The 11,673-nt window shown below is 37.2% G+C and overlaps 1 protein-coding gene and 1 non-coding gene across 2 annotated transcripts; one reads left to right on the forward strand and one right to left on the reverse strand.

The window, feature by feature from the left end:
- Positions 1–2,770: 2,770 nt before the first annotated feature.
- On the reverse strand, positions 2,771–10,831 carry LOC112015408 (prefoldin subunit 5). The gene is made up of 3 exons (XM_024047815.2): positions 10,495–10,831; positions 10,319–10,396; positions 2,771–3,080 (listed from the first exon to the last, which is right to left on the reverse strand). Exons 1-3 carry the CDS (start codon positions 10,777–10,779, stop codon positions 2,997–2,999), a joined length of 447 nt encoding a protein of 148 aa, XP_023903583.1. The 5' UTR covers positions 10,780–10,831; the 3' UTR covers positions 2,771–2,996.
- A 64-nt stretch (positions 10,832–10,895) lies between these two features.
- On the forward strand, positions 10,896–10,967 carry TRNAT-UGU (transfer RNA threonine (anticodon UGU)). The gene has a single exon. It is a non-coding gene; the product is annotated as a tRNA-Thr (tRNA).
- Positions 10,968–11,673: the final 706 nt, after the last annotated feature.

Here is an 11,673-nt window from a genome sequence, read left to right on the forward strand (position 1 = left end):
ATGTCCAACTGAATAAAACAAGCCAATGAAGCCCAAAATAGTACGAGAACAAGCCCAGCAGTAGTACTGGCTACACGAACTAAGTAAAAGGGAAAGTGCGCAGTAAGCCCAAAGGAGGCGTAGCGAGCACAAACCAAAATGCAACATGGTGAAGGTAATGAGGCGGCATGATAGAAGTGTCAGCCAACCCACAAAGAAGACAAGGGCTGGATTGAAGAAGGAAAGGCCCATGCCTAACCAAAACCCAGCCCAGGGAGAAAACAAGATACAAAGAATGAAGACCCAGTAACTCATCCACGTCACAAGAGGTTAAGAATGAGTGGCAGAACAGGCAGCAAAGACCAAACAAGCCCCCAGGCCATGGCAAACGCATAAACAATAGAAAGGCCCTGGACTCACATAGAAGTGAAGCACGCACAAGGCTCAGGCACCACCCACTTGTACCCAGTCAATAAAGGAGCAATGGGCCATGGGTCAAAAGTAAGAGAGGGTATGGTCTAGTGGTGGGGAGAAAGGGGGAAGTCTATTATGGAGTTTCCGTTCTAGCTTTTTTAGGGGAAATATTCTATTTGAATGACATACCATCCAAAAAAGGAACGGATGAGTTGGAATCACTAGGTGTATGCTATAGGAGTTAGTAAGAGAGAATGCCCAACCTTTATCCAGATAGGAATGCCACGAAGAGTAAGAAAACAAAACACCATTCTTTTGTCTGGGAATGGAACGTGGCATAGCCAGCACAAGAAAGTGGTAATGGCTGGGCAGTTGATAAACTAGTAAGTGGTTTGGGAATGACACCCATACCCAAAAAAAAAGTAGTTGAGGAGTAAAATAGTAAAACCCATCATGACAGGCAGTATAAAAATGCCTTGGTTGTGCACCGTATGGGGAGGAGGGCAAGCACAAGAGATAACGGAGAGAAATAAGTAAGAAAGAGTGAGAAAGAAAAGAAGCAAAAAAGATGAGAAAGAAGAGAGGTAACATAGAAATCAAAAGAAAAGGGAGAGTGAAAGGAAAAATAGAGAGTGAGGAAACAAGAAGGAGAGTGAAAGGAATGCACTAATAGGCTACTCCCTTCTCTCCCTCTCAATAGCCTACTCTTTAATAAGAATTTGGAGGTAAGCCGCCTAGGCCTATTTTTTCAAAGTGAGCAATTTCTGTGACAGGATTTCCCGTGTGAGATTGGCCACATTAAAGGGTGGTTCCCTTCCTAGACTTTAATCTCTTAAGAAACCAAGCATGGCAAACTAACTATTTTTTTTTTTTTTAAGCATTAATATTGTTTTCTTTTCTATTATTGCTGTTAGTAATCTATTTCTGCTATACTCATATCACTATGTTCTGTCCTCCTTTTACTAAGAGAATGGTTTAATCATTGTTTTTGGCTGACAACAAGCATATTCTTATTATTTTTATCATATTTTAACTACCCACTTTTTCAAATATACTTTGCAATAGATTCTATATCTCATTTAAATATTATTTTTTCATTCATTATTTATTATTTTTTTTTTAAACTACACATCTTCCAATATTTTTTTTATTATTTAATACTTGATTATTATAATAGAAAAAAAAAACATTTGAAGAATGAATAGTAACCCATCAAACTGGATTGAGCTACTGTTCATGAGCCAAAAAAAAAATTCTGGGTATAGAGAGTCCATTGGAGACCTATTTTGTGAGTTTACTCTCTATAATACAAAGATTTTTGTGTTTAGCTCTCCTATTGCAGATGCTCTTAAAACAGTGAACCCCTTCTCTTTGAACAATTTGCTCCCGTGCTATCCATCAGCACTATCTTCTCTTCTCCTTGCTCTTTTTCCTTTCCACAGTCAACGACCTGGTGTTAAAATTTTTGCAAAGCATCAGCACTATCTTCTCTTCTCCTTGCTTTTTTTCCCTTCTACAGTCAACGACTTGGTGTTAAAATTTTTGCAAAATTTTGCTTTGGTTGGCTTTAAAGTGTTATTTAAAAATAAAAAATGTCACCTCTTTGTGAATTGATCAATAAAATGTATTGCTTTGTTATAAAAAAATAAAAAATAAATTAAAAAAAGAAGCAATTTTGAGAGTTGCTTTTGACCATACAAATACAACAAAGACGCAAAGGTAGCTGTGGCTAATGAGATTGAGAGAATGGAATGAGATTGAGAGAATGGAAAAGTTTTGAAGTATCATAAATGTATACCCCTTCCTCTTACATGAATTGTAAGTTCCACCATAAATTTAATTAGTAAAACCTACAGTTATGTGGAAAAAAAAAAAAAAGTATGTATTTATAGTACTCTAAGAGTATCCAATAATTACCCTTAAGAGAATAAAATACAACCTTTATGAATGCGGACCAATAGAAGCCTCAATCCAATCCAATGTTCATTATGAAGTCAGTTGACTTTTGATTTGAACCAGAGTCAGATCATAGATGGAACCCAGTACCTTTTAGTTTAATTAAGTGTGCCATTCATTCTATTGAATTGAATTTCCCAGTTTTCAACTGATCTTTTGTGAACAACAAAACAATATGAATGCTTTGTCACGTAACTGCAAGACCTATCTAAACAAACCTGCTGACAAATATTATATATATATATATATATACATGCACTGATTCAATGATATCCACTAGCCTCGTGTCCCATATATTTGTTAACATAATAAATAAGTTTAGCCCTCATCATTTCTCCTCAATTGTTTGATTGCTTCCTCTGTATGGCAAAGGCTGCTTAGGGCTGAGTTGGTCTTCAGGGTTTTATAATTATTTTGTCCGTAGGCAAAAGAGGAACCCATATCATATAACAACATTGACCTCTAAATTACAAATTGCATACAGGACTGATTTGATAAGGTATCCCAAAAGAAAAAGAGGTAAAAGAACAAGGTAGGAAGTCAAAACTAACATCAGCTCCTTAGCGTTTCTATAAACAAATCTTTCAAAAAAAAAAGGACATTGGAATTCAATAACTTAAAATAGTACCACAGATATCATGGAATCCCTATGTTGAAGGAGCCAAATGCTTCAATTTTGCCTGTAAGATTACCGCAGCTTCATCTGCTATGCTCTTCTTTTTAGCAGCAACCTGCATTTAGAATTTTGCAGTCCTTTATTAAAGGGAACAAGAATACAATGTAAAGCCAATTTTTTTAAAGGATCGCAAGAGCCTAAAAAAAATTGTCCCATTTTGCTGCGTTTTTCTACTTATCCAAAAAAATAGTTGCATTTTTACTATGATATTCCTTTCATAAATATAAAATCTTAAGTCATTCTCCAGCGCCCCGCCCCCCCAAGAGAGAAAGAGAGAGAGAGAGAGAGAGAGAGAGAGAGAGAGAGAGAAATTGGGGGTGGGGGGTTGTCAATGACAGTAGGTCACACAAGAGGGGGTACGACTCCTGCCAATACATAAGGCTATGCAAGGTACATACTAAAAAAAACTAATTTTTGAGAACCAATCTAGCCAAAAATAAATTGGTTGATGCTAAAGCTCCAAACTGGGAAAATTTTACAGGCAAAATGGATCCTAAAATTTTGATTTTTGTTTTATTGGTGATAGACGACCCATTTCAACATTTGTGGGAAATTCAGACACAGGATAATCAGAATATTTTGGACGGGGGAAGAGGAAATGAGACAGATAGCAGAAAGAATCAACAAAACATGCCCAAAAAAATGTCAAACAAGTCATTCATTAGGCACTTCCATGATAGGTATCAAGGCAATTCATTTGATTTGTTGCAGAAATAGGAATGGAAGTTCTTAAATTGTTGGAATTCTGTAGTCAGCCTCACCAAGGAGAGGTGTATATTTTGGAAGGCAGAGATAGATGAGGTTGGTCAAATTTCATGTCAACCATCGGAGGCTCAATTCCTGTAAGAAAAGGGGTGCCGAGATGGGGGTGTGGAAGGAGGCATGTATGTTCACAAGGGCTCAAAGTGACAATGGAGGAACCACATTGAGTCTCCCACGAAAAAACTAGTCCAAACTGTGGAAAGAGATAAAAAATCAACCAAAATTGAGGAGGGCACTAATCGTGGATTCTAAAAGTGAGGAAGAAACAAAGCCTCAACAATAATTCCTTTAATATCCAAAGCCTCAACATTACAGCTATAACAAGTCAAAATTAAAAAATTCTCATTCCAAATCGTTGCTGATTTTTTTTTTTTTTTTTTTTAATAAGTAATAAAATTTTAATTTAAAAAAAGTTTACTTCATGGTCAAAAAATTAAAAAATTCTCATTCCAAATCGTTGCTGATTTTTTTTTTTTTTTTTTTTAATAAGTAATAAAATTTTAATTTAAAAAAAGTTTACTTCATGGTCACAAAGATGAACACAAATAATCTTTAAAAAATCAAAGAATTAAAAAGAAAAATGAAGTGAGTCATGGAAATCTAGAATAGAATTACAATGAGTAATACCCCACACATGAGACCAATCAAACAAAGTTAGGGTCAACAAGGATTGTAGCTGATTCTAAGAACTTTCAGTTTTCTCGAAAGTGTTTATTACATTCCTTCCACACTATCCACATCAAACATAATGAAGCAAGGTTCCAAACATCTGACAAGTGCTTCCCAAATCAATTCCTCCACCCAAACAGTATTTTAGAAGGAGGAAACAAAGCAGTGTTATGGGCTGACTTGAATCTAAAAGTTTTACACCCAATGGGTAAAAAAGCCTTCCTAGATGGTAGAAATCCAACACAAGGTTAGAGACACACGAGGGCCCTGTTGTGGCAGCGCATCCATCAAGAGAAGCTTACGGTTGTGACCTTGTTAGCAGAGAACCCCTGCCGGCACATGATTGTCCAGCCAACAATGGGGAAGTACCGATCAGGCTTGAAATGAGGTTGAGAACTGCCCTATTTGCACCAGAGACAATGTGGATGGAGAAAATAAGTTCTTTTATTATTGGAAATTGTGGCGCAACAGAAAATTCCATTTCTTGATACAAATCGGTGCCTGGCAATGGGAAAGCTATAGAGGAGGAAGGCGAGATTTGGAGGAATTCCAGACCAATTGCTACTACCCCCTCAGCTGCACGATTAAGAAACTTGTGAAGAGCAATGGGGGTTTTTATTGGGCCAATAATTAAACTCGGTATAAAGGAAGGATGCTCCGGGTACTCACCAAGTGCTGTAAAGATACAGTAAGTGAAATTACTATGGAGAAGAATCAAGTCTTCTTCTGTGTAAATCCAACAGAAGGGAGATGGGAAAAGAAGCTGGTCCCAAGGTGTTAAGAGGGATGGATGCTTCCCAATGGGTACTGACACGAACCAATGAACTTAGCAGATATTTGGGGGCACCTATTAAGGTATTTGATGTGCAATCCAAGGTGTAGTTTGTAGTTACCGAGGAGAGATGGAGAAACTCAATGGAAGATAGGAATATGAGGCATACAGTTAATCCAATCACTAAAGGTGCAAGAGAACTCCAGAATCCATTTCGACAATTAACTATAAGGAAAGATGACCCAGGAGGAATAGGAGAGGGGTAGCAAGTATGGATCAGGGCTTCTGACATTTTTTTTTTTTTTTGATAGGTAATCAGAGAACTGTTATAAATGAGAAAAAAAGAAAAGTACAAGTAGTTCATGATGATGAACAACAAGAAACAGAATAACCAAACAACAAAACAAAAGATAAGGAAATCAGAAAGATAATCTATCTCTTGGAATATAGAAGGGTCAAATAACCCCAATAAAAGAATAGAGAGGTTATTTAGCATGCTTGTGGGAAACCAAATTGGATATGATGTTTCCATGAATTGTTTGAAGCCTATGGGGAGGTCCGTTTGAGAATTGGGTAGGCATTGGATGCAAAGGGCATGACAAGGGGGGCAACTGGTGTGGGATAAGTGGGTGACGGACTTCATCAGTGTAGTTGTGAGAAGCTACTCCGTTTCTTTTTTGTTGCGTAATGCGGAGGATGGTTTTAACTGGGTTCTTAGTGGGGGCTATGGCCCAAATGATGATAGGCTAAGGGGCAAAATGTGGGAAGAATTAAGACATGTTACATAGAAATGTGAGGTGGTGTTATGTGTTATTGGGGACTTCCAATAAATGTAGTCAAGTTTCCTAGATAAAGGCTAGGATGTGACATTTTCACTCCAGCTATGATAGAGATCTCAAACTTCATCACAGATTTGAGGGTGACAAAAACTGCTTTCCAAGCACCATGAATATAGTCTCCATGACGGATCCCTAGTCTATGGTAGTTGCTTGTGTTTACCAAATGATTCCATCCATGACTTTGTTTTTTCAAAATTACATTCAGGAGGACTTGTTGGACATTTTGGAAGAGATAAAGATGGCTGCTGCCTTACTGGAGGACATATTATATTGACCACGACTTTAGAGGGATGTTGAGAAGATTCTTAAGCATTGCCATATATGTCAAGTCTCCAAAGGACAAAAGCAGGGTTTTGTACTCCAATTCCAATACCTCAAAAGCCTTGGGAAGATTTGAGTACATATCTTGACCTAGGGCTTCCAAGGACATCAAGAAGGTTTGACTGTATTCTTGCGTTGCTGGATAGATTTTCCATAATGGCTCATTTTATACCTTGCTGAAAGACATTGACGCATTGAAGATCATTTAGGTTTACTTCCAAGAGGTTGTGCGATTGCATGGTCTTCCCAAGACTATCATTTCAAATTGTTATGATAAGTTTATGAGCTACTTTTGGAAAACTTTACACATAATCATGGGCACTAAGCTAAAATTTTCAAGTTCCTACCCCCCTGAGACCGATGGTCAAACAGAATTTGTAAACCGAAGTTTGGAAACCTTTTTATGTTGCCTTGTCAAGGAAAATGTTCCATCAGGACGTGATTCTGCCTGCAGCAGAATTTGCTTATGATAAATTAACAGAACTATAGGTCGACGCCGTTTGAATTGTCATAGGATTGATGAAAACCTATTGACCTTATGCCTTTACCAACTGATCCTAGGACAAGAAAAGAAGTTGAAGATTTTGCAAGACATCAGGATGTGATTCTGCCTGCAGCAGAATTTGCTTATTATAATTTAACAGAGATACAGGTCGACACCATTTGAATTGCCACAACATTGATGACAACCTATTGACCTTATGCCTGTATCAACTGATATTAGGACAAGAAAAGAAGCCGAGGATTTTGCAAGACATATCTACAAGATCCATGAGGAAACTCAAAAGAAGATTGTGATTAGCAATAAGCAGTATACATCTCATGCAGACTCACATATAAGGTTTGTGGAATTTCAGGGTTGTGACAAAGTTATGGTAAGGCTACGACCTGAACGATTTCCAAAAGAAGAATTTCAGAAACTGCATTCAAGGAAAGCTGGACCTTACAAGGTCCTACCTATTTTCTCTCTCTCTTCCCTATTCGAGTGAAGGTGGACAAACGTATTGAAAAACTTCTGAGAGATTTTTTATGGAATGGGATTGACAAGGAGTATAAATTCTATTTGGTTAGTTGGAATCAGATTTGTAAACCAGTTTGACATGGGGGGATTGGGTATAAGAAACTTGAGAAGATTTAATCAAGCTTTATCAAAGAAATGGCTGTGGAGATATAGGACCGAGAAGGAGCATCTTTGGAGGAGGTTTATTGAGGCTAAGTATGGGAATGAATGGGAGGGTTGGTGTTCTCATTCTGTGGAGGATCCCTATGGTGTGAGAATTTGGAAATTTATATGACAGGGATTGTCAAAATTTTCCTGGTTTCTTCATTTTGATGTAGGGGATGGTTCTAGAGTGAGGTTTTGGCACGATGTACAGTGTGATGATTGCCCACTTAAGGTGGCTTTCCCGGAGTTATTTAGCATCGGTCACCATAAAAAAGCCTCAATAAATGATGTCCTACGTCTTTCTAATGGGATGTCCCATCAGGATGTTCATTTTTCTAGATTGGTCCAAGATTGGAGCTAGAGCCTCTGGTTTCTTTTTTTGGATCTTATCTATTCCAAGCTTGTTAGGGGGAAGGGTATGGATAGACCCTGTTGGAGACCTGCCATGAGCAGGAGATTTGAGGTTCATAGTTATTATCACTCCCCATCAGCTCTTAATAGAACACCTTTCCTGTGGAAATTGGTGTGGCATTTGAAGGTCCCGCCTAGAGTGGCCTTCATTTCTTGGGCTGCTTCTCTAGGGAATATTTTATCCATTGACAATCTCCAGAAGAGAGGTATTATTGTATTGGATTGGTGTTGCATGTGTAAGAGGTGTGGGGAGTCTGCAGACCACCTTCTCCTTCATTTTCCAATAGCTTACGAGCTGTGGACAATGGTGTTTTATTTATTTGGGCTCCAATGGGTTATGCCAAAAGGGGTTATTGATTTGTTTGCAGCTTGGTAGGGATCTTTTGGAAAACATAGAAATATTTCCTTTGGAAGGTTGTGCCACATTGCATCATGTGATTCCTTTGGCGAGAGTAGAATGCAAGAAGTTTTGATAATTTTGAATGGTCTATCCTTGATGTTAAAGCCTTCTTCCTTGATCCTTCGTACCTTGTTAGATTGGAGTGTAGCATTCTTTTCTTTGTCTACTTCTTTAGGTAAGATTCTAATTACATATAATCTTTGGAAGAGACATATTCTAGTACTTGATTGGTGTTATATGTACAAAAGGTGTGTGGGAATTAGTAGATCATCTTCTGCTTCATGGCCTTATAGCATATGAACTATGGTCTTAGGTTTTTTGCTTGTTTGGTATCCATTTGGTTATTCCGCGTAGGGTTATTGAGTTGTTAGCTTCTTGGCAGGGCAAGTTTAGTTGACATCACAATATAGCTATCTGGAGATTTGTATTGCATTGTTTGATGTGGTGCATTTGGCGTGAGTAGAATGATAGAAGCCTAGAGGGCTGTGAACTGTCCAATCTCTCTCATTGAATGGAGTCTAGTTTTGCCAACTTATTCTTGTTTTTCCCTTCTTGTTTTACTTGATGATTGTTATTTGGGCTCTTGATTTTTGCCCCTACAGTCTATGAAGCACGGGTGTGTTTCCGGATTCGAGTGTGGGTGCGGGACTCGGCAATTTTTGAAAAAGTAGGGTGCGGGTGCGCTGATTGAAAAATTATTAAAAATATTTTTATTTATATTTTCTATATATTTTTGTTGTTAAAATATTCTTTAAAAACACAATACTATGGCCTTGGTTCACAAAACAAAGAAAGAAGAAGGCAAGAAACACAAAACAAAAAAGAAAACACAAAAGAAGCAACAAATATTCATAATAAAATTGAGGAAGGACAGATTTAGAATGTTTGAGCCTCATTCAAAGCTGATTTTGGCTGTTCCGGCATGATTCAAGGCCGATTTCAGTTAGTTTTGGCTGTCGGCCGATACGACCTGATTCTGGCTGAATCAGCCTGGTTTGGCGCGAATCAGCCTGAATCAAAGCCGAGTCGGCGCAAATCGGAGCCAAGTCGGCGCGAATCCAAGAAAAAAAAAAAAAAAAAAAACTCAGACGTGACACCGACGCATGGGCAAAAAAAAAAAAAAAAAAAAAACCTCAGACGTGACACCGACGCATGGGCAGCGGTGTTGGTTGCCGCACCCCGCATTGGACTCCGGTGTGGCACCCTCCCAGTCAGTGCTTCCTAGCCTATAGTACTTTTCCAGTGGTTGGCTATTTCTTAATAAAAGTCTTTTTGTTATCAAAAAAAAAAAAAGATTTGGTTGAGCATTGTAGTTTGAGAGCAGTTTGTAATTCTCCTTGAGAACACCCCGGTGTACTTAGTTTTGTTTTTATTAATAAATTTTTGTTACTTATTAAAAAAAAGTACTAAAGAAGCTTGGGCCAAGCGCATATTTACTTGTTTAATATGGAGTTTATGGAGGGAGAGGAACAGCCAGACATTCAACAAGAAGCAGTTAACTGTTTTGGAGCTAAAATCTAACTTCTTGATATCGTTAATTGAGTGGTCCCAAACCATCGGCATTAGTGATTTGAAAAATGTTGGCACATACCCCCCAAAAAAAGAAGAAAGATTTGAAAACTAGTACAGATTTTATTGACATTCTCAGTATGTAATGTATGGTGTTTGATTTATTTATTTTATTTTATTTTATAAGTGATGGTATTTTATTGAAGAAACAAACTTAAGTACACAGGAAGAGCACAATGGGAACAAATTTTAAACCTGGCAAAGAATGTTTGGGGTTTTATATAAAAAAAAAAAAAAAAAAAGAAACCTGTATGCATGAAGTTTCTATCCTCTTTGTCAATAAAAATACATGGACTATTTAAGAGCCAACTACTGATTTACAACCTGAATTGAATGCTACTACACAAGGTTCAAGTGGGAACGGGAATGGGCTATCAGAACATACCTCTACGAGTTGGTCAAAGTTGGATCTCAGCAAGTTGATTTTACGGTCACAATAATCTTTTCCTTCAGCTGTTGTTTTCTGGTTATAACACAATAATAATAATAATAATAAAATTCATTCCCCACTTAATTAAAAAAAAAAAACCCTAGTTACCAATTGAAAGCAGAGAGAGGTACCTCAATGAAGTATCCAGTGCCAACATCTACAAGGACTTTATCAGCATCATCAAGAGTTCCAGGAACATAAAGAGAAGCAGTAAGAGGTACGAGCAATTTCTTTCCTTTGGGACGGAGAGAAAGGTCTTCGAGGGCAGAGGAAGCGACCTCAAGCCGACTGGTGGCGGTTCGTATATTGTTCAGACTGTCCTGAAGAATATTCACTTCCATATCAGCCTGCTCCTTCACCGCTTTCACCTGCTCCACGCTCATCTTCTCCATCTCCGCTGCCGCTGCCGCTGCCATTCTCAACCCCTCTTCTTTACTCTCCTATAATAAATAATATATGATATTTCATTCATTTACTACTTATTACCGCTTCCGCTTATATTTCCCATAAAAATATGGGTCCAAAAAGTACGGCCCCTATAGCTCAGTGGTAGAGCGTCAGTCTTGTAAACTGAAGGTCGGTAGTTCGATCCTGCATGGGGGCATTCGTTTTTATTTTTCCCAGTCCATGCTTGTTTATTTATTTTAAAAAATTTGTTACTTCTTTTTCAGTTTTTTGTAATTGTGTTCTATTCAAATTATTGTTTGGCTCTTTCTCCAAATATATATATTGTTTTGCCATTTTTCCTAATATGGCCATGTTTGGAGCTCCTTAATGCTATTACATTTTTTTTTTTTTTTTAAAATAGAGTTTCAACCTATAACATTCGCTTTTGATGATACTTTTTATTAACAAATCAAGACACTAATCGATTTTTTGTGTAAGAAGTCTTTTATTTAACTATCAAAGACTTTACTTATTGTGCTAACTAAAACCTATGTTATTACATTGTTAGTTACCAAAAACCTTACGTGTAATTTTGATGCAATAAAATAATTTTATGTGCGGTCATGTTTAGCGTTGTCGTATGCTATTACATTGTTAGTTACCAACTTACGACTAGGGATAAGTAAAAACCTAAATGTTGTGTTTGGATGCCAACATTTGTATTTAGATTTGGAGTTGGATTTGAAATCCATTGATTTTTGAATGCCTTGATTTGTAATCCATTGAATTCCTTGTTCAGGTCTTTTTAAACAATGAAGAATTTGAAATTCATCATTTGAAATTCCATTATTTGGACACCTAAATTTGAATTTGGATTTGGATTTAAGATCAATAAAATATATTTTTAATTAATATTTTTCTTA

Source organism: Quercus suber, unplaced genomic scaffold, assembly GCF_002906115.3.
Source record: "Quercus suber isolate HL8 unplaced genomic scaffold, Cork oak 2.0 scaffold_447, whole genome shotgun sequence".
Lineage (NCBI taxonomy): Eukaryota > Viridiplantae > Streptophyta > Magnoliopsida > Fagales > Fagaceae > Quercus > Quercus suber.